We start from the raw sequence: 23781 nt of genomic DNA on the forward strand, positions 1-23781 counted from the left end.
CGCAAGGACTTTGGCAAAGGGGTATGGCTGCTACGAGGCTGACTCCCCTCCATTGTATTTATTGAAGGTTGGTATCGACTGGAGCCTCCTCCCCACCCCATATCTATTCTATTTTGCCACAAATCTAATTCACCATTTGGTCCTGATTCTCGTATGTTGGCTGGAGGAAACCTTTCATGTTTGTGCCTGGGAGTTCTGAACCATGAAGGAATACTGTTTGGACACATGTTTTACACTCCACAAGCTTAACCAGCATTGGAGTTTTGCTGTCATTGAAGAAAGATGAAAGTGCTCTTCACCCTTTCTGAATGCAATCTGGAGGACTGTGTCCAGGCCAAACTTTAAATCTACCAGGGCCCCCAGGTACAGATATGAATCAAAATTGGGACAGGTGAACCTTGGATTTTCCAGTTGATATCTTCAAGGTCCTCTCTTGAGCCATGCAAGACCATAATACTGCATTTGGGGTCATGCACCCCTACATCCTACTGTTAATCCCATTGTTCAAGGTGGTGAGTAGAACATACTGGACTCCTTGCAACAGCACAGAGTGTTGCAGTATTTTTAGCACTGCCTGGATAGATAGCCCGTAGACCATCCTGTACGATGCCCTCCACCATATTATGGATGAAGACACAAAATAGTCTGGGTGACAGTGGGCATCCTTGTCTTGCTCCTATTTTGAGAGAGAATAGTTTAATAAGTCTCCTAGCTACACTTGTATCGATCTTGGAGCTTTAGTATACATTGTGGATAAAATTGAAGATTTGGCCTTGAAGTTCCATAGCTTCCTGCTTCTTCATGAGGACCACATGAGCACCTAGATTGAAAGCCTTAAAAATCAATGAATGTAATGTAAGTGGAGTTCCCCTGCGCTTTATCACATTTTGCAGTCTTGTATAAAATGACAACCTGTGCTTGCCGTGACAATCCAAAGTACCACCTTAACAGCCACTGATGTAAGTGAGATTCTTGGGTAGTTTTCAGACTCGCCAGGATCCTGTGCTCTGGAGTGCTAAAGGTACGTGTGTCTCAAACAAAATTCTATTGATCAGCCTTAGACGGATAGTTCCTGGCACAGTTTTCCAAAACCATTGTAATTTCTTTTTCTTCCCCCTTGCCTAGAGCAGCTTTTAGGAATTTGAATACCATGTTAATAGTGGTAGGAAAAAAATTATTTGATGAATAAAAGTAACACATAACTGGTTTATTGGCTTAAGTCTGATTATTTTTCTATAGTGTACTGGTATTGATCTGCTAAATAAGATGACTGACAACTGTAGTGTATAGAAGAAGGTTGGAGGTTAGCTGCATTGGCTAATTTGAGGGCAGGTAGGTGACTTGCTTGTGGGCCTCTATGGATGATATTTTGAAACTGTCTTCTGTAGGGAGAATATGAGAGACTCACCGTGACTATCCCTTTAATTTTCCCTCCTATGCGGGAAGGTGTCTGACCTTGAATTGGCACTTTCCCATGATGATCATCTCCCTGTGCTTGCAGGTGCGAATTCAATCCAATGTGCCCTGTGTCGTTGCACATTGGAGCTTCATTGTACTACATCATATCACCTGGTTAGTGAAATTTATATACAAATTGTGCAATTGGAAGTTGGTTGTCTGCCACAAAAAACAATTAATTATATAATTAATTGAGCTTGAAATAAATGATGCTGTTTTTAATAGCAAGATTTTTTATCTTGAATTTTTTAAAATATAAAAAGTAATTGGGTACAAGTGTGTTATTTGAACACTTGGGCACATTTTGTAGCTTCTTCACTCGGCTGCCAGACGGTGGTGGTGTGGCTGTGCTAAGACCTGGTGCTATAATCCAGGATGAAGTCTTCAATCTGTCTGTGTTAATGGAGCTGCATGCTGACTTTCTTTACAATTAATAAATATTTTTGTACATCAGGCAATAATTATTTGTTTTTTTGTTTGTGAGTCAAGTGGCTGTCATCCACAAACACTAGGCATAACGAAGGTATGAGGAGTGAGTTGGCTACGATAGATTGGGGAGCTTCATTAAAAGGTATGATGGCGGATAGGCAATGGCTAACATTTAAGGAACGAATGCATGAATTGCAACAGTTAGGCTAACAAAAGAAATTACGGATCGTATTAGATCCAAAGAGGGGTTATATAAAGTTGCCAGAAAAAGTAGCAAGCCTGAGGATTGGGAGCAGTTTAGAATTCAGCAAAAAAGGACCAAGAGATTGATTGATTAAGAGGGGAAAAATAAAGAATGAGAGTAAACTTGCAAGGAACATAAAAGTGGACTAAAAGCTTCTACAAGTATGTAAAAAGAAAAAGATTAGCGAAGACAAAAGTAGGTCCCTTACAGTCAGAAACAGGAAAATTTATAATGTGGGACAGGGCAATGGCAGAGCAATTAAACAAATACTTTGGTTCTGTCTTCACGGAAGAGGACACAAATAACTTCCCAGAAATGCGAGGGAACCAAGGGACTAGTGAGAAAGAGGAATTAAAGGAAATTAGTATTAGTAAAAAATAGTGTTGGAGAAATTAATGGGACTGAGAGCAGATAAATCCCCAGGGCCTAATGATCTGCATCCCAGAGTACTAAAAGAGGTAGCCATGGAAATATGGATGCTTCGGTTGTCATCTTCCAAAATTCTATAGATTATGGAACAGTTTTTGCAGATTGAAGGGTGGCAAATGTAACCCCACTTTTTTTTTAAAAAAAGGAAGGAGAGACAGGTTAGCCTATCATCAGTAGTTTGGGAAAATGCTAGTGTCTATTATAAAGGATGTGATAACAGGACACTTAGAAAATATCAACGGGATTAGACAAAGTCAACATGGATTTATGAAAGGGAAATTGTATTTGACAAACTTACTGGAGTTTTTTTGAGGATGTAACTGGTAGAATAGATAAGGGGGAACCAGTGGATGATGGTGTATTTGGATTTTTAAAAAATTATTCGTTCATGGGTTGTGGGCGTCACTGGCAAGGCCAGCATTTATTGCCCATCCCTAATTACCCTTCAGAAGGTGGTGGTGAGCCGCCGCCTTGATTTTCAGAAGGCTTTTGATAAAGTCCCACATAAGATGTTAGTGTGCAAAATTAAAGCACATGGGATTGAGGGTAATATACTGGCATAGATTGAAAATTGGATAACAGACAGGAAACAGAGTAGGAATAAATGGGTCTTTTTCGGGGTGGCAGGCGGTGATTAGTGGGGTACCGCAGGGATCAGTGCTTGGGCCCCAGCTATTCACAATATATATCAATGATTTGGATGAGGGAACCAAATGTAATGTTTCCAAGTTTGCTGACGACACAAAACTAAGTGGGATTGTGAGTTGTGAGGAGGATGCAAAGAAGCTTCAAGACTATTTAGACAAGTTGAGTGAGTGGGCAAATGCATGGCAGTTGCAGTATAATGTGGATAAATGTGAAGTTATCCACTTCGGAAGGAAAAACAGAAAAGCAGACTATTATTTAAATAGTGATAGATTGGGAAATATTGATGTACAAAGGGACCTGGGTGTCCTTGTACACTAGTCACTAAAAGCCAACCTGCAGGTGCAGCAAGCAGTCAGGAAGGCAAACGGTATGTTGGCCTTCATTGCAAGAGGATTTGAGTACAGGAGCAAGGATGTCTTACTGCCTTATACAGGGCCTTGGTGAGACCACACCTGGAGTATTGTGTGCAGTTTTGGTCTCCTTACCTAAGGAAGAATATACTTGCTGTAGAGGGAGTGCAGCGAAGGCTCACCAGACTGATTCCTGGGATGGCAGGACTGTCATATGAGGAGAGATTGAGTCGACTAGGCCTGTATTCACTTGAGTTTAGAAGAATGAGAGGGGATCTCATTGAAACGTATAAAATTCTGTCAGGGCTAGACAGACTGGATGCAGGGAGGATGTTCCCGTGGCTGGGGGGGGGGTCTAGAACGAGGGGTCACAGTCTCAGGATACGGGGTAGGACATTTAGGACTGAGATGAGGAGAAATTTCTTCACTCAGAGGGTGGTGAACCTGTGGAGTTCTCTACCGCAGAGGGCTGTGGAGGCGAAGTCACTGAATATATTTAAGAAGGAGATAGATAGATTTCTAGACACAAAAGGCATCATGGGGTATGGGGAGAGAGCGGGAATATGGTATTGAGACAGAGGATCAGCCATGATCATATTGAATGGCGGAGCAGGCTCGAAGGGCCGAATGACCTACTCTTGCTCCTATTTTCTATGTTTGTATGTTAAGAGCAGGGAGGTTATGCTGGAACTGTATAAACACTAGTTAGGCCACAGCTTGAGTGCTGCGTAGAGTTCTGGTCACCACGTTACAGGAAAGATGTGATTGCACTAGAGAGGGTACAGAGGAGATTTACAAGGATGTTGCCATGACTGGAGAATTTTAGCCAAGAGGAAAGATTAGATAGGCTGGGGTTGTTTTCTTTGGAACAGAGGAGACTGAGGGGTGATTTAATTGAGGTATATAAAATTGTTGAGGGGCCTATTTCCCTTAGCAGAGAGGTCAATAATAGATTTAAAGTGATTGGTAGAAGGGTTAGAGGGAAGCTGAGGAAAATTTTTTTCACCCAGAGGGTGGTGGGGGTCTGGGACTCACTACCTGAAAGGGTGGTAGACACAGAAACCCTCATTATACTTAAAAAGTACTTGAAGTGCATATCCAAGGCTACGGACCTGGAAAGTGGGATTAGGCTGAGTAGCTCTTTTTCGACTGGTATGTACACGATGGGCTGAATGGCCACCTTCTGTGCTGTAAACTTTCTTTGTTTCTAAGTGGATGTAATACTAGAGTTTATCAAAGGAGTCCATTGCAAGGTTTCTGAAACAGCACTAACTTGAAAACATTCCCTGATATGGGTCATATTTACATTGGCAGTGATTTGACACAAATCAGACAGGATTTATAACATTTTGCGTGTTGTATTTTTACTAATTTCGGGTCCAATTTGATTTCAAACAAAGTAAAAATGATACATTGTTCGGGCTGTTCTGGCCTTCAGGCTGAAGGAGGTGCGGAGGTAAAGGCAGTGGAGAGGGTTAAGTGGGAATAAAATGTTTTGTTTAACTCTGATTTTGTTTTGATATAGATGAAGTTAAGGATTCTTCAGTCCTATGTAAATGACCTTGGTGATCAGAATGAAGTCTTGGTTCAAACCATTGAAGACCTTGAGAGAGAAGCAAATGAAAAGGTTGCAAATCTGGATACTCAACTGCAGAGAGCTGACCAAATATTATATGTAAGTCTACATGTATAATTCTGCTTTCTTTGTCTTTGAGTTTCAGTATAGATAATCGATTAAAAGTTTACTGAAGAATAGTGAACTCTGTAGAAGTACCTTCTAGGAAACAATAACTTGAGCCTTTGGCTATAGAAGTGCCAGTTTGTTGTAGGTAATGGTACTAGGTGGAAAATAATGGCCACCTATGTAAATGATCTCACTGACCATTAAATTTGTTCTGAAGCACCAGCCCACACAAGTTGGTGATTTGAGCCTTTAGCTTCTGCTAAATGTTGAAACTACATCTTACACCTCCCCCTACCCCCCCCCCCCCACCCTGTATTAGCTTTATAGACTTGGATGTTCCAGCCATCTGCTATAGGAACACTTCAATTTTTATGCTTAATCCCAATTATTAGTAAAGCTTTAATGTTTTCCTTTCAACTAAAACATTGATGTTGGTAAACACTAACCAGTACAGCTTATAATTACATCACCAATTTTAAACAAAACTTTCCAAATTTCTTTGTCTCATGTGACACTAGTATCCTTTTGAAATCAGACAAGTTTGACAACTATCTGTGTGTTCAACTCACAAGTCTGTAAGCTGTAATACCTTCTCAATAATTTGAAAATAATGGGCCGGCTTTTGCTGTGAATGGCAAACAAACAGCGCCATGGACTTGCCCATAGACTTTCCATGGGGTTTTGCACGGCAAGTTTCTGTAAGTTAGAGATCTAGTCAGTGTGGCGCCCTCTACAGGCCATCTGGGACCTATGTGAACAGGGCAAGCAACTCTGTGTCTCCTTAACCAATCAGATTGAAGAATCATTAACACGCAGTACAGTGTCTGAATCAGGAAGTGTAAGTTAGAATAGTGAATTCAATGTCAAATCAGGTACAGTAAGCAAAGGAGAGGGCAAGAACAATTGGGTCAAGAGACAGCAAGGAAAAAAAATACTTACTTTTTTAAATGCCCAACAATAATTCAAAGCTGAAGTAATGAGACTTTACACTTGTAAAAGTTAATTTTCAGTGCCAGAGAGGTTGTTTGGCAGTAATTAAAACTTACTACGCCATTGAAAGGGTACTTACACTGGAATGGACAAGCCCTAACTTTTTTTGGCGAGTTTAGTTCGTATCCATGAGATACGTACAAGAACTTCATGCCATTTGATGTTGTCTGACTCACCATTTTCATGCAGCTTTTGGAAGTGCTGAGTAACCTGGACAGCAACTTCCAGATTTTCTTGTTTAACCGTGCATGAATGGTCACTGGAAGTTACTGTCCGCTTTGCACATGAATAACGGTGTGCGCTGTTAGCCTCACCATTATTTTTACAGCAAAATCTGGCTAAATACATTTTTTTCACCAAATTTAATGTACAAGGCCTTGCTTATGGCTACACGTGGAGTATTGAGTTCAGTTTTGGTCCTCGCACAGTGGGGTGGTATATTCAGGGATGGTGCAGAGGAGGGCGACTAAATGATACCCGGTTTCAGGCTTTTTGTTATCAGGAGTTGGACTTAATTAGGGACTAGCCACTGTCCAGTTAGATAGGTTATTTGAGATGGATAAGGATGGGTGAACTAGGGGGCATTCATATAAAATACATAGGCAAGGACTTAAGTTTGATGTTAGGAAGTATTTCTTTTCATGGAGACCGATTGCTCTCTGGAAAAGGTTACTGAAGCATGCATCAAGTATGGATTTGCTGAAGTCTTTCAAAAGGGAGTTGGCTAAGTTCCTGAGAGAGGAGGACATTAAACTATAGAAAGTAAATTGCAGGTTTTTTGGGGATTAGGAGAATTTTTGGGTCACTATGTTCTCCTAGAACTTTGCTTGGAAAAAAAATTCACTGAAGAAGTCTCGTAAAATGAGTTGATAAAACTGTATGGGATCCTAGGTTTTATAACTAGGGACAAAGAGCACAAAATCAAAAAAGGTAATTCTAAACCTATACAAATCATTGGTTAGGCTATAGTTAAAATATTGTATCTTACTTTAGGGAGGATATCAAGGCCATGGAGAGTGCAGAGAAAAGATTTACTAAGATAATAGGTTTGAGAGACTAGAGAAACTGGGGTTTCTTTTAGTAGACCAGAAAAAAGTAAGAGGAGATCTGATAGAAGTGTTCAAAATTCCTAATGGTTTGATAAGGTAAATAGGGAAATGCTATTTCCACAGGTTGGTAACTAGAGGGTATAAATTTATGACCAGTGCCAAAAGAACAATGGGAGAGATTAGAATTTTTTTTAACGAAGCCAGTTGTTAGGACATGGAATGTCCTACCAGAAATAGTGGTGGAAGGAGAATTTATAGAAGCTTTTAAAAGGAATTGCATAAATATTTGGAAAAGAAAAAAGAATAGTGGGGTAGGGCAGGGGGTTGGATCTGAGAAAAACAAATTGGATTTTTTTTAAATGGTGAGAGACTAGGAGCTGTGGAGGCACAAAGAAATTTGCGTGTCCATGTAATCAAATCACTAAAAACTAGTGCACAGGTGCAGAAAGTAATCAAAAAGGCTAATGGTATGTTGGCCTTCATTTCAGTCTTGGTCAGACCCCACCTGGAGTACTGCGTTCAGTTTTGGGCACCGCACTTCAGGAAACATAGATTGTCCTTGTAAGGGGTATAGTGCAGATTTACCAGAATGATATTGGGGCTTAAAGGGTTAAATTATGAGGCCAGGTTGGATGAAGTTGGTTTGTCGTCCCTTGAATTTAGAAGGTTGAGGTGTATCTAATTGAGATGTATAAAATGATAAAGGAATTTGATAGGGTTGATACAGATAAACTATTTCCTCTGGTGGGGGAATCTAGAACAATGGGGCATAATTTTAAAATTAAAGTTAGGAGTGAACTCAGGAGGCACTTTTTACACACAAGATAGTGGAAATCTTGAACTCGCTCGTCCCAAAGGTATAGATGCTGGGTCAGTTGACATTTTTCAAGATAGATTTCTGTTAGGTAAGGATCAAGGGATATGGAGCAAAGGCGGGTAAATGCAGTTAAAGTATAGATCAGCCATGATCTAATAGAATTGCAGAACAGGCTCGAGGGGCTGAATGGCCTACTCCTGTTCCTATGGGGTAGATTTCCCCCCCCCCCCCCGAGTGCACTTCGGGTGGCTGGCCAGTGGAATGTGCCGGTTGTGCCCAGTAGTCACGGCATGAGGCCCGCACAATTTGAGGGCCGTGCCTCATTAGGTAGGCTGCGGCTGGTGATCAAGCGTCCTGGTGCATCCTGCTGACTCCATGCCGCAAGTAGGGTAGAGGTGGGGGTGGGGGTGGGTGTGGGGAACGTGCTGAGTGGCAACGGCAACAATCCAAGCTGGTTTTGTGGAGCCTGGACTTGCCTTCCTGCTCCTGCAGGCCCCACAAAAAGGAAGAGGAACTTATCTTCGGCCGGGCCACCTGATAATAATGGTAGCCACCCATTTCAGACCAAAAATAACAAATGGGGCTCTATGCATGTCCTAGGAACCCTATTAGAAAGACTTTCACGATCACAGGCTGTCCCATAGCGCATTACAGCCAATTAAATATTTTTTGAATTGTAGTTACTGTAATAACGTAGGAAAAGGGGCATCCAATTTGCACACAATAAGTTCCCACAAACAGCAGTGTGATAATGACCAGATAATTTTTTTAGTGATGTTGATTGAGGAATAAATATTCGCCAGGATACTGGGGAGAACTCCCCTATTCTTAGAAATAGGGATCTTTTACGTTCATCTGAGAGGGCAGACGAGGACTCGGTTTAACATCTCATCTGAAAGATGGCATCTCCAACAGTGCGGCACTCTCTCAGTACTGCAGTGACGTGTCAGCCTAAATTTTGTGCTCAAGTCTCTGGAGTGGTACTTGAACCACAACCTTCTGACTTAGATGCGATAGTGCTACCACTGAGCCACTGCATTAGCATTTTAAATGGGTCTACCATCTGACTCAGGCATTCCAAGCATTGTCGTGGCCACAGCGATGGCAGCAGTGGGGAGGCAGGCCTTTGCCCACCATTTCTGGGGTGTTAACGCACTGTTTCCACCGGGCTGGAGGCCTGAAAATTCAGCCCTATGTTCCTATGGATAATTGGAGAACTGGCAAAAGCATGATAGGCTGAATTGCTTTCTTCTGTGTTGTATGATTCTAAATTGCTGGACCTAAAAAAAAGTTTAAACCTGGTAATAGACCCAAAGCAAGAGAGACTTTTGTGAGAGAGTTTTAATTATCAGTCTTTAATCACAGTTCTGCATCTATTTATGTCAACAATTGGGACATATGCATGTGATACAAAGGAAGTTTTAGAGTTTCAGAAAAGCAAAATAGAATATCGACTCCAGTATACTTTATATGTGACAGGAACAACAGTTGAAATTGGAAGCTTCTAAGGAAGAAAACGATCATCTACGCAGAGAAAACCTGGACATAAAAATTGATCTCAACACTCTGGTTGGTGCCATCCAACAAGCTGAAATAATGCAGAAATTTGATGTAGGTGATTATTTTTCTTATTACGCTTGCCGTCTAAATTTCACATGATTTTAGAACCATAGAAGTATACCACACAGAGGGAAGTCATTTGGCCCGTTGTCTCTGTGCTGGCTCTTTGTTAGAGCAATCCAAAACTATTCTCACTGCCCTGTTCTGTCCCCATAGCCTTGTATCTTCCTCTGCCTCAAATATTTATCTACTTTTCCCTTTTGAAAAGTGCAGTGATCTGCCTCAACTATTCTGTAGCAAGGCATTCTATACCCCAACCACCGTCCGTGAAAAGAAATTTCTCCTAACCTCCCTCCTCACTTTCTTAGTGCTAACTTAAAATTGATGACTTCTCATTGTTTCCTCTCGTTGCGTAGTCGATAATCTTTCCCTATTCACTTTCTTCATAATTTTAAAAGCCTCTGTTAAATCTCCTGAAGCCTTCTCTGCTTCAGTGTACATAGTCCTAGAATCTCAGGTATCTCCTCATAACTTGTTTCTTACCCCTTGCATAATCCTGGTGAATCTATGCTGCATGCTCACTATGGCTTTAACATATTTTCTGTAATGTAGTGCCCAGATCAGCATGCAGCACTCTAATTGTGTGTAAATTCATCATTAATTCTTGTCCCTATTTATATAACCATAATTTTATTGGCCTTTTTTGGAGCTTTATCTACATGTATTTTCACTTTGAAGGAATTATGTATTTAAACTCCTAGGTCTCTGTTAATCCACACCCTTCTATTTAGTGAATACTTTTTCTCCCCAAATGTATTACCTCACACTTATCCACGTTAATTCTATCTGACGCCTGTCTGCCCATTCCACTAAATGGTTCTTGTCATCCTGAAGTCTTTTACTGTCCTCCTCACTGTTTGCCAAACCTCTTACTTTTGTGTTGTTAGCCTATCATCTATATATACCGAGAACAAAAGTGGACTCAGCACTGACTCCTGGGGTTCACCACTGCCAACCCTTCTCCAGACTAAGCAACACCCATTTGCCCTAACTTCTTTGTTCTGTTCCAAACCTTTCATTGTTCAACTTCTACCACCTGCTCACCACCACCAACATCTCCACAGTCCCATTGTTTCCTTCTAGTTGCTCCCCTTAGTATTTTACTTCTCCACAACTCAACCCAAAGTCCTCAACCTACCCCTATCCAAATGTCACATATCCAATTTCACATAACAAATACCAAAAAGACTCCAACCCCTTTGAAAGCAAGTCTTCCACTGAAGAACTATGTCCCAAGTTTCTACCTCATCATGCAATCACTTGTACTTAGTCGCCAAAATAGATAGAACCTTCTGCCCAGTGCAAAAACTGATCCACTTTCAAGTATAAAATTTCCATTATTTTATGTATTACACAAAATGCTTCATGCAATTAAATTGAATATAGGTATTATATAAAAACATTTGTTCTGCAGAGGCTCAGGCCAGAGCATGAGCCACAGGATGTACTGTTTTATAACAAAAGGAGTGTTATCAACAAAGCATGACAATGAGGTATTACAGGCTGTAATTATGACTGGAAAGTACGTGCTGTATGCAAGACTTCAGAGTGTTTCATAGATGTTTCATAGTGCTTTCAAAAGTGACACTCAGTTTTTCAGCACTGGGAAACTGGTGAAGATAAAGAACAGGGACTAGTGTGGAAGGACAAGTGGAGCCGGGTGTGGGTGCGCGGCTAGTGACCAGATGCCCAAAATTGGATGAGTCCAGCAGGAGAGAGGATGTGTGCCATCGGGTGCCTGAACAAAAGCGGGGGGAGAAAGTGCGATTTAGTGTGGACGGCTGGCTGGAGGCAAGCGCTGAAGAACAGGGAAGGTGTGCCCAATGGGGTGCCCAACCAGGAACCAGGGTGAGTGGTGCTGATTGAGAGCGACTGACTGGGGGCCACATGTCTGAGGACTGTGATCGCAGGAGGGGGTAGGCAGCCAGAGGCTGAAGTGATATGAGCATTTTCAAAAGTAAAGTACTGGTTTCCTGGTGGTGGCCAGGGAATGAGGAATGTGAGCTTGCAGGATGCCAGAACAGGTCCAGGAATGGGAGGAGAACTGGGCTTGATGTGGGCTGGAGGCTTAAGTGAAGAGAAGTAGGTGGGATTTTAAATGCTAAATTTATAATATTAAAGACTAAAATATACATCTTGAAGTAAATTTAAAAAAAAATTACCTGACCAGCAAAAAATGGACTTAACAGTTGGGTGTAAAAACATAATGGTGGGAAAACCTGGACAATGAATGCCTGTAGGCCTGAAACAAAAGCATGATGGGTAAATTATGATATAGGGTTTTATTATTATAAAATGTTGGGTTTTTCTATTATCAACATTTTGTAAAAGGTTTTGCACTCGGCTCTTTCATGGTGTTGAAAATTAAATTTTAAAATCTCTCTCCTCTGAACCGTTAAAGAAAATGTTCATATAAAAAAATTGGAACTGTAAGTAATGGGCTTTTGAGCATTTTGTGAGATTTTCATTTTAATTCCCTCCTCCCCTCCCTCTGGCTAATATTTATTCCCTCAACCAACATAATTAAAACTGGATTATCTGGTTATTTATCTTATTGCTATTTGTGGGACCTTGCTCTGTAAATTGGCTACTGTGTTTCCCTGCATTACAATAGTGACTACACTTCAAAAGTACTTAATTGGCTGTACAACACTTTGGGATGTCCTGAGATCATGAAAGGTGCTATATAAATGCAAGTTCTTTCTTTACTCTGTGCAATTTGGCCACTGTTTTCCCATAATTCTCACAAAATGCTTTCTGAAATTTTTTTCAGTACCATTTTTTTCTTGGTAACTAAAACTTCACATTTCCAAAATAAGTGTTTAAAATAAATTTAAAAATTACATATTTCACAATAACATGATTAAATTTATCCACTTAATTGTCTTTTAATGCCTTCATTAAAGTTTTCACTTGTTGACCTCAGCCTCTCCCAAAAGCCTGGGCTTGGAGTTGACACTTTTGCCCAGACCTGTGACTTTAGTGAGATGAATTTGGTCAACTGTGCCGATGAAATATGTTTCTTCAACTTTCTGCTCAGTAGCTATACTTCAAATCATTTTGACAAATAAGGGACAAATTTCAAAAGCTTGAGGTAAAATTTATATTGCGTTTTTTGAGTATGTGTCTATGTAAAGAGAGTGAGAAAAATGACAATTTACTAATTACTTACCTGTTGGAGCTTTTATTTTGTGCTTTATGTATTAAGCTGAATGGGAGAGGAGGTGAGAGAGAAGGGCTGAGGGGGGAGAGGTGAGGGGGTCTTTGTTCATGCTAATGTTAAATTTAAAAAAGCACAGCTGTTTTGAATTTTGAAGCCAACTAACTTTCTCCACTTGGGTTTGCTGACAGCTAGAAAAAGTCATTGCTAATTGTGTATTCCTGTTAAACAGAGTTTGAGAGATAGAGAGGGAGGATTAAGAGAGGAGTGATTGGTTCAGAATAAGAGAGAGAAGAGGTTGAAAGGAGAGCTGGGATAGATGGTTGAGAGCAGAGGATTGAGTTGTGAGACGGGTGGGGGGAGAGGAGGGTGCACGGGTGGGGGGAGAGGAGGGTGCACGGGTGGGGGGGAAAGAGAAGAGAGTTCATGGGAGGGGAGGGGTGGGGGTGTGTGCGCGCGCGAGCGGTCTGAGCAAGTAGAAGGGGGGTTGATAGAATGAGAGTGAGGGGAGGTTGTAGCGAGAGATGGGGGATGAGAGCATGCGGAGACAGATGGTTGAAAAGAAAGGGGAATAGGTTATTGTTGAAGAGTGTTGAGCGACAATGAGGTATAAATCCAGCATGACAGGCTTACATACACTGTTTCCATTATAAATGTGGATATAGGAATTTATAATAGAAATATAAAAAGACAGAATTTATAACTTTAAAATGGGGATAGAATTATGTCTGCGCACCTTGGTCCAATTATTCCTGGCCTCTAACCCTGCCTCATCTGAAGACTACATTTGGTCTTAATTCCCTGTGTACAACACCTGATTAGTAGAATATAAAATCTATGTTTACATATACACTTATTTATATATATATATAAAAAAAATCATACATTCTGCTCTTATTTCCATTATAAATTCCTATGTCCATATTTATAACAGAAACTGCATATGTAAACTGTCACACTGCTATTACACCCTCCTATTAGTGCATATATTACAAGCTCTGAATTGTCCTGTACCATGTTGCACACATCAGGTTCCACCTGGCTCGTATTCATTGATCTTCCAAACACATCATATTCAGTAGAATAGTGAATATAAGCAAGACAGCCTATATTTGTTAAAAATCGATAGCCAGACAGTGAAGAACTGAATACTTTTTAGTTGCTTATCAATTTTATTTGCTAGGATTCACATTATACCCAGTACATCCCACACACAACCTTGTTTCAGGCCTGCTCCCTTATAAAGAGCCAGAGGGCTCCCACTTGCTCATGCATCTGAACTTAATCATTTATCAATTGATGCAATTTATTTATATAAAATGTGGAAAATTGGGGAGAAACTTGCAGGAGGGAGCTATTGAGCAAAGAATGGTAGTCTGGGTCTTTCTATTTCACAAATGGAGGACTGGAAGTGTTTTACAGAAATTATTATTTTCAGGACATAAATGTAAATGCAATAGTACTTGTGTATTTTCAAATATCTCAATAGAAATTAGTATACTTTGATTGGCTGAGATTTGGGCCCAGCTGGAGAAGTAACTCTTCAGCAACCAAAATCTGCAAAAGAAATGTCTTGGTCAGTGTAGAATAGTGTTCCTGCGTGCATCTTTTGACTAGTTTAAGTATACACATTCATGTATAAATAACAAGATACAAATAATAATTGAAAATTTGTGATGTAGTTAAGCAATTTTCCAATAGGAGGTAGAAAGATAAAGCAAAAATTGCACTGGAGCAACTTGGATTAGTTTTCCCATTATGTTCATTTAATTCTGAGAATTGTGTTTCAAAATAAATATTCACAAAAAGTCAAATACATTTAAGTACATGCTCACTTTCTCTAAATGTCATCTTAAATACAGTAAATTGAATTTTTAGGGTTTTTCATGTGGAGGGCAGCAATAGGAGGAATTGGCTTTAAACTGGGACTATGCTTATAAATTTGAAAATTATACTTTTGTGGTCTTTTATGAACAGCAATTGATAACTTCATGTTTCTAATATCTTTATTTACAATATAAATTGTTAACAAAGCTTAGCTTAAACATCAAATATTTCCATTAATTCACCAAGGTACAATGGTTAACTTCTGACCCAAAAATTTGGTTTGAAAAGCTGCAAAGCATGGATGGAGGGGAATAACTCCCCAAAAATTAGGTGGGGTGGGGAAGGGGAAATTACTGCTAAAATCTTTTCAAAAATTGCTTTAGATGCCACCCAGTGACCAAAGCCTGTAATTGTGACAGTTGACAGCAAAATTGAATGGGAAATGTTGATAAGCAACTTAGTGGGAAAGGTTGACAAGACTATGAGCAAAAAATGTGACTACAGAAAGTAAGGTTTTGTGGACAGGAAGTGTGTTCAGGCAACAGATTTTACCTTTTTACAGAAGCAATATATATAGATCTAGATATTACTTGACACTTTCCACATTGAACTGCATCTGCTATCTACTGGCTCACTTACATAAAGGATCTGCTTGCTTTGTTCTGAATTGTTTACTTGGGTTTGTCGTCATCTGCAAACTTGTAAATTGTACGAATGATAACCTAATCCAGGTCATGTATATGTATAAATTAAAAAGTATCAAGGATCCCCAGACTGATCCTTAGGGTACCTTGTAAATGACCTCTTCCCATCCTGGAAAGTTCGTATTTATTAGAACATTAGATAGATCAAGGACAAGAGAAAGTCTTTCAACCTATTGCAGCTCATTCCTCTAAAACTTAACTATCATGGCCCAGCATCCAATTGTGTTTTGAATCTATCCAAAGAATGAGTCTCCATTACTCAGTCCAACCAATTATTCCAGATATGCGTCACATTGGCTCATGGGTAACCCTTTTGCCTCTGATCAGAAGTTTGTGCGAAGACTTGAGGTCGTAAGCCAGCCTGATACTTGTTGGAGGTTCGGTCCTTTAGATGAAACTGAGGTTACAACACAGGACTACTTGAAAGCCAAACACCAAAAGCATCAGGCTATAGATCAAGCTAAGTGGCTCCACAACTAACTGATGACAGTAAAGGTCTGTTGCCCTACCACATCCAGTTGAGATTGTTGCTGGATAATCAGGCAACTAACAGCAGAAGGGTCCATGAACATACCCATTGTCACCTATGGCAGAGCCCAGCATGTGAATGCAAGAGACCAAAGGTGAAGTATTTGCAAGCATTTTCAGTCAATAATGTCAAGTTGACGGCCCCACTTGCATCTATTCTCAAGGCTCCCACAATTATATATGTTAGCGTCCAGTCAATTTTGTTCACCCCATGTGACACTAAGAAGTAGTTGACTGCACTGGACACAGTGAAGTCTATGGGCCCTGACCACATCAGTGCTGAAGACCAGCCACCAGAACTAGCTTCCTCCCAAGATATTCCAGCACAGTTATGGTGCCAACACTTATCTGACAATGTGGAATGTTGCCTATCCACAAAAAACAGGAAAAATCTAACCTGGTCAATTACCATCCTTTCAGTTTCTTCCCAATCATCAGTAAAGTGATGGAAGAAGTAATCAGTAGTGCCATTGAGCAAGGCTTGCTCACCAATAACCTGCTCAGTTAGGGTTCTACAAGAACCACGCGGTTCCAGACCTCGCCGCAGCCCTGACCTGAGCATGAGTGCATGAGCTGAATGCCAAGAGGAGGTGAGAGTAACTGCTCACCAGGCAGCATTTGACTGAATATGGCATCAAAGAGCCTTGGCAAGACTGAAATCAATGGGGGTCAAAGGGAAAACCCTCCAATTACTGGAGTCGTACCTGAGCCAAAGGAAGATAGTCGTGGTTGTTTAATGCAGGACATTGCTGCAGGAGTTCCTTAAGGGCAGCAACTTGGTCCAACCATTTTCAGCTGCTTCATCAATGACCTTCCCTCTGTCATAAGGTCAGGAGGAGGGCTGTTCAGCTCCATTCAGAGCTCCTCTGATAATGAAGCAGCCCAAGCCAGCGTGTTGCAGGACCTGGATGACAACCAGTTGGCAAGTGACAGGTAATATTTGTATAATATAAGTGCCAGGTAATGTCCATCTCCTCCTGTCCTTCAACAGCACCACCATCACCGAGTCCCCCACCATCAATATCTTGGGGGGGAGGGGTGCACCACTGACCGGATGCTAAACTGGACTAGCTGTATCAACACTGGGGCTGCAAGAGCAGGGCAGAGGTTGAGTACTCTTTCACATGTGGCTCACTTCTGATCCCTTAAAGCCTCCATCATCTACAAAGCTCAAATCAGGAGAGTGATGCAGTAATCGGCCCTTGCCTGGGTGGGTGCAGCTGCAACAAGACTCAAGATGTTCAACTCTGGGACAGAGCAGTTTGCTTGATTGTTCCCCCTGCCTCTGGACTCAATACCCACCCAACCATCACTGGCACACAGTGGCTTCAGTATGTCCTATCTACAGAATACACTGCAGCATCACTATGGCTGAGGCAAAATCACCTACCAGAATCCCCTCAATGATGAATGAAAAACCAACCTTCTGTCTTTCTCTGCCCTCCTCCTCCTGTCGTCTCCTCTCTTCATGCTAATCTCCTCTTCCCTTTTACTGAGTAATTTATTTCAGGACAGCTCAACAATTATACATTTTTCCTTGTTATATCCAGTTTATTTATTTATGTTCTTTCTGTCTTTGGTTTATATATTTTCCTGGTTACTACTAGAATTACAATTCATAAAGATGATCAACCACTTCCAATTTAACTTTCCCTTTTGGGTGTTATGTTTAGCTTAATTTGTTTTTTAAAAATCAACACTATTACTGATTGGTGTCAAGCTGTTCCAGTACAGCTACAACACTGGCATCCACCCGATAATGTGGAAAATCGCCCAAGTATGTCCTGTCCACAAAAAGCAGGATAAATCCAATCCGGCCAATTACTGCCCATAAGTCTATTCTCAATCGGCAGCAAAGCGAATGGAAGGTGTCGTTGACAGTGCCATCAAGCGGGCAGGACCACTCGGCTCCAGACCTCATTACAGCCTTGGTCCAAACATGGACAAAAGAGCTGAATTCCAGAGGTGAGGAGAGAGTGACTGCCCTTGACATCAAGACAGCATTTGACCAAGTGTGGCACCAAGGAGCCCTAGTAAAATTGAAGTCAATGGGAATCAGGTGGAAAACTCTCGAGTGGCTGGAGTCATACCTAGCACAAAGGAAGATGATAGTGGTTGTTGGAGGCCAATCATCTCAGCCCCAGGACATTGCTGCAGGAGTTCCTCAGGGCAGTGTCCCAAGCCCAACCATCTTCAGCTGCTTCATCAATGACCTTCCCTCCATCATAAGGTCAGAAATGGGGATGTTCGCTGATGATTCAGTGATGAACAGTGTTCAGTTCCATTTGCAACCCTACAGATAATGAAGCAGTCTGTGCCCGCATGCAGCAAGACCTGGACAACATCCAGGCTTGGGCTGATATGTAACATTCGTGCCAGGCAATGACCATCTCCAACAAGAGAGTCTAACCACCTTCCCTTGATCTTCAACGGCATTACCATCACCGAATCCCCTACCATCAATATCCCGGGGGTCACCATTGACCAGAAACTTAGCTGGACCAGCCACATAAATACTGACTGGGTATTCTGCGGCGAGTGACTCACCTCCTGACTCCCCAGCATCTACAAGGCACAAGTCAGGAGTGTGATGGAATACTCTTCACTTGCTTGGATGAGTGCAGCTCCAACAACACTCAAGAAGCTCGACACCATCCAGGACACAGCAGCCCGCTTGATCGGCACCCCATCCACCACCCTAAACATTCACTTCCTTTACCACCGGCGCACCATGGCTGCAGTGTGTACTATCTACAGGATGCACTGCAGCAACTCGCCAAGGCATTTTCCACAGCACCTCCCAAACCCACGACCTCTACCACCTAGAAGGAGAAGAGCAGTAGACACATGGGAACAACACCACCTGCACATTCCCCTCCAAGTCGCACACCATCCCGACTTGGAAATATATCGCCATTCCTTCATCGTCGCTGGGTCAAAATCCTGGAACTCCCTACCTAACAGCACTGTGGGAGAATCTTCACCACATGGTCTGCAGTGGTTCAAGAAGGCGGCTCACCACCACCTTCTCAAGTGCAGTTATGGATGGGCAATAAATGCTGGCCTTGCCAGCGATGCCCACATCCAAGGAACAAATTTTTTTTTAAAATGATGATATAGCATGTTGGAGTGGTAGAATGCAGGTTTATCCATGTCTTAAGCTCACTGGTGTAACTTATTGTTATGTGAAAGTGCCTAGTGATGCCGGGAAGGTAGGAAGATAGTATTTTTACTTGTATTGCTTCTTCCTGTTTTTCCTGTTTTGCTGGGAAGGCAGAGAGATCAGGGCTCTGGACTTTCCCACAGCTACTGTCAATACCACTGTGTGATCAGCAGGAGATGTGTTTCTGTTGCATGACTTTGGTTACATCAGTGTTTTTTCACTTATTTTGGAAATAAAAAAGCTTAGTTACTGTGCCCTGCTCCATCTAGTGGCCAGAACAAGAAATGGCCAGTGCCATGTAGAGCGAGCTGGTGATTCTACTTCAGTGATGATTGATTTTCATACAACTTTCCAGATCTACTCTTTACAGCTTAAAATGTTAGGTCTTCTTTCTAGAACTAGGCTTTCTTAAACATGCTTTTGAAGTTTGATCTGCTAATGTCTCATTGGTCTGCAAAAGATTTGACATTTTTATAAGTTAAATACGTCACTGGGTCTTTCGTGAGTCAGAGGAAATGCTGTTTTATAATGATTACATTATACCATGTAAGTACAATGCAATATATATTGTATATTACCCTGACATTTCTCTCAGGCAAAATTAAAATATTCTCTCTTGAACATTCAGAAGAACCTAGGGTGAAAGATGATATTCCAATATCGTGTTGCATTGCTGGAAATGTTGGAGGTTCCATCTATCTCTTTCAGTGGTTCAGGTGAAAATTAAAAGATCCCATGGTGCTACTTGCAGGAGAGCAGGGAATTCTCCTAGTATCATGGACAACGTTTCTTCCTTAACCAAAACCACAAAAAATACTCCAATCAACTGGTCATGCAGTTCACCATAGAGTTGCAAGCAGAAGAGTTAGGAACAGCAGTTATGAGCTGAGGAATTGTGGTAGATGCAGTTCCTGAATCCTTCAGTAGATTCAAGGGATTAAAGCCCCTGATGAAGGATTGAAACCTTGGGAATAGAGCAGAAGGTAAACCCAACCCTCCCCCCAAAGAAAAGGGGAAACCTATGTGGGTGAGAAGTTGTTATAACTATTAGAAGGTGCAATTAGTGCGCTTATAGATATATTTTGCATCTATAATACAAAAGCTTTACATATGAATGCATTTAGCTATGTCAGACTCTTACTCATCACACACTGTCTAATGCAAAAGTATAAAGCAACAAAGGTAGCCATTTGCAATCTTTCTTATATCTATTAGATATTAAATTTGTACATTGGGCAAGCAATTCACCGAAAACTCATTGGAAGTACCTGCAGTACCTTTTACTCCTCGAGGTGGCCATGTGATAGGTATTTCAATGTTTAAACTATCACACTAAGACACTGGAAAGCTGCTATTTTAGAGTGAGAGTATGTCACCTTGTGATTATGCAATCTGGTCACCAGGCTCCCATAGATCTTTTTTAAAATCTTTTTCAACTGCCATTTTTTTCAAATTAACTGAAATTTCTATGGTCTAAAATCATAGACTGGTTACAGCACAGAAGGAGGCCATTTGGCCCATCGAGCCCATACTGGCTCTTTTTAAGAGCAATCCAGTTGGTCCCATTCCCTGGTCTTATAGAAAATTTAAAGAACTTTAAGAGTTACATATTTCATAATGATTAAATCCATCTGTTGAATTGTCTTTTGTGCCTGTTAATGCCTTCAATAAAGATTTTACTTGAAGGCCTTAGTCTATCTCAAAAGCCTGGTCTTAGACTTGATATTTTGTCCAGAGCAGTGATTCTGTGAGCTGAAATTTGGATTGTGCAGTCTAAGCATGTTCAGTACAAATAATTTCCCAGGCTGCATCAGTACTGTTCAGTCAGCTACCGTGATGGGATTTAAAAAAAATATTCGTTCATGGGATGTGGGCGTTGCTGGCAAGGCCAGCATTTATTGCCCATCCCTAATTGCCCTTGAGAAGGTGGTGGTGAGCCGCCGCCTTGAACCGCTGCAGTCCGTGTGGTGAAGATTCTCCCACAGTGCTGTTAGGTAGGGAGTTCCAGGATTTTGACATAGTGACGATGAAGGAATGGCGATATATTTCCAAGCCTTTTCTTTACCTCTTTACCAAGTATTTCTTTACCTCCTAGCAATTTCGACTCTAGCTTTTCTTATAATATTGAAGGTAAGAAGATAAACTTCAATAGCTTTACTGAAGTTAAATTTATATTGTGTGGTTTTATTTTTAATTGTGTTTATGTATTTCTGGAAAAAAATTATAGTTCTGATTATGTACCTGTTGTAGCTTTTGTGTTCTATGAACTTTAGTGTTTTAAGCTAAGGGGGAGAGTATAAGAGAAGAGAGCGTAGAGTCAGAGGGGAGTGCCTTTCTTTAATGTTACTTCAGTTTTTCAAAAATCTCACCCACTCATGAGACAGATTTTAATTTCTAATACCTAATGAGACAGAGGGACAAAGACAAACAGAGATCGAGGCAGGCAGGCAGTTTTTTTCCTCATTCTAAGTTGACTTTTTTAAAAAAAAAGTTGCATTTTGAAAGCTCACAAAGACTCTGAACAAAACTGGTAGGAAGGGAGGAGAGAAATTGGTTGAGGATGAGGCAGCCTTTACACTCTTGGCACCCACCCTTGGGGGGGGGTGGGGTGGAAATGAGTGGGAGTGGGGGAGAGAAGATGTGAGTGACCCTGGAACAAGGGGGAGGAGAGGATATAGGGATTGAGTGGGTTATTCAAAGAGGAAGAAGTAGGGATAGTGATGGTAGTGATGGGATGGTAAGTGGGGAATGGGTATTGGGAAGGTGAAGGGAATAGGGGATGCCGTGGAAGTGAAGTGGGTGGCGGTACCCATGAGCGATTGGGGAGGGGATGGGAAGGGAACCGCTGAGGGCCGCATTTCTCCTTAGCCCCAGGCTTTAATGGCAGCCTGCAGCTACCTGAAAAGAACAGTTTGTATAACATGCAGATTTTTTGTCACACCTCCGTTGTAATATTAGTCAGTCAAATTTATGTGTAACAATTTTTCAAAATTTATCAAAAAATGTTCGCACTTGATTTCTTCTCTTGCGTGCCTAGCAGCATATGAGACAACCCATTTCTTCCACTTCCAATTTACATCCAGCAGATCATGCTCTGGGTTGTTTCTGTAACAAAGGCCCCATTTTATGTGGACAGGTTGTTAGCCTAACTGGTGGGGTGGGGGTGAGAATGACCGGCTAGATGCGATGGAGGGTTGCCATTCCTCTCTCATCAGACACGAGTACCCTGCTGGATGTCAACCCAGTATTCAGAGGTCAGTGCAATGGTTTGCTGCTTGCCAGGGCTACGATAGGGTGTCCACTCCACTCCCATCGGATGTGAGTACCCTGCTCAATGCCAACCCAGTATTCAGAGACTGGAACTCCTGTCTCCGCTTGCCGGGGCTGACTGTAGCGGGGCTCAAACCCACAACTTTCTTACTCACAGGTGAGAATGCTATGCTGAGCCAAGGCTCACGCCTGCAGTTGATTTACTGAAGTAAAATTTATTTCATCACTAGCAAATTTTGTGCTGATTGGCTGATGTACAAATTTATTAATTCCAATTCACTTGCAATTTGTTTTAAAGGATCCATAGTAAGGAGAAAACTAACCAAGAGAACTAATTAAATTGGCCCCCAAAAATTCCAAATCCTTTCATCCACCATTTTCCTTAGTAACTGAAATTTGTAATCTCCAAAATAAAAAACATAAAAATTGCATATTTCATGTATTTAACAATAATAGAATTAAATTTACCTATAGAAAATTCTTTATCTCCTGGAGTAGCTTTATTAATTTTTTTTTGATGTATAGGAAAGTTTAATTCTGTTATTGCAAATGGTGAGTCAACAACCCCAGATGTCACACGTTGTGTAATGTAAATTTATATATCACACTTAATACAGGAACCAGGATGTCTCCAGCATCTTCATTGACTTTTGCACTAAGAAAGTCAAGGTTCTGAATTGTAGCCTGGTCTAGAACTGATTTAACCATTCTTGTAGCTTTAAAGGGATGTACACCTACATTTTAGCAGCAGAATAATACATTGTGCATTAAATGGTATAATGGCCCTGTTCTTGTGAAACAATATACCTCGAACTTATTGTGGGCTGTGCCACAGAAGATTTACTAGTGAATGTTTGTCTATCTTAAAAAAAAATTCTTGAAAAAGACCATCCAGATTACTGATAAGCAGACATTCAACCACTGTGGCATCTGTATTCTTAAAGATTATAGTGTTATATTTCGCTGTTCAGGTTGCTGAGTTGCAGGAAGCTGATTTTTTTCCAACCTGCTCAGATATAGGTAGCTAGTGGTGGGGCTAAATTGATAAACTTGCTGATCATTCACTGTTTGGGTGTAGAATGTTTATGATTTCCCCGCAGAGCCTGTTGATTGAAGAACAATGCCAAACTAATTGTGTGTGATGTATTAGTTTAGGTGCAGCTTCCTACCCATAAGGTGGAGAAGATGCTCACTAGCTTGCAGTTGTTTTTAGATGATGAGGATAGTTAAATGATTTAACAAGATGTTGACCTTAGATAGAAATGAGTACACCTAGAATTCTTTAAAGGGGGAGGAAAGTATAAGGGTTATACCTTTATTCACAACACTTGCTCATTTTCAGTAGAAAAATATATACGTACAACATCCTATTTGATTTTTTAAAAAAAACTAAATGCCAATGTTTTAATCC

At 41.0% G+C, this 23781-nt stretch overlaps 1 protein-coding gene across 1 annotated transcript in view; it reads left to right on the forward strand.

Moving 5' to 3' along the window:
* Nucleotides 1-23781, forward strand: part of LOC137308418 (early endosome antigen 1-like) — a 498139-nt gene that overhangs the window by 11432 nt on the left and 462926 nt on the right. The window contains exons 2-3 of the mRNA XM_067977151.1: nt 5084-5233; nt 9578-9709. Of these exons, the coding sequence (XP_067833252.1) occupies nt 5084-5233; nt 9578-9709 (282 nt within the window). The remainder of the gene's footprint in view (nt 1-5083; nt 5234-9577; nt 9710-23781) is intronic.

The sequence above is a fragment of the Heptranchias perlo genome, chromosome 3, assembly GCF_035084215.1.
Source record: "Heptranchias perlo isolate sHepPer1 chromosome 3, sHepPer1.hap1, whole genome shotgun sequence".
NCBI lineage: Eukaryota > Metazoa > Chordata > Chondrichthyes > Hexanchiformes > Hexanchidae > Heptranchias > Heptranchias perlo.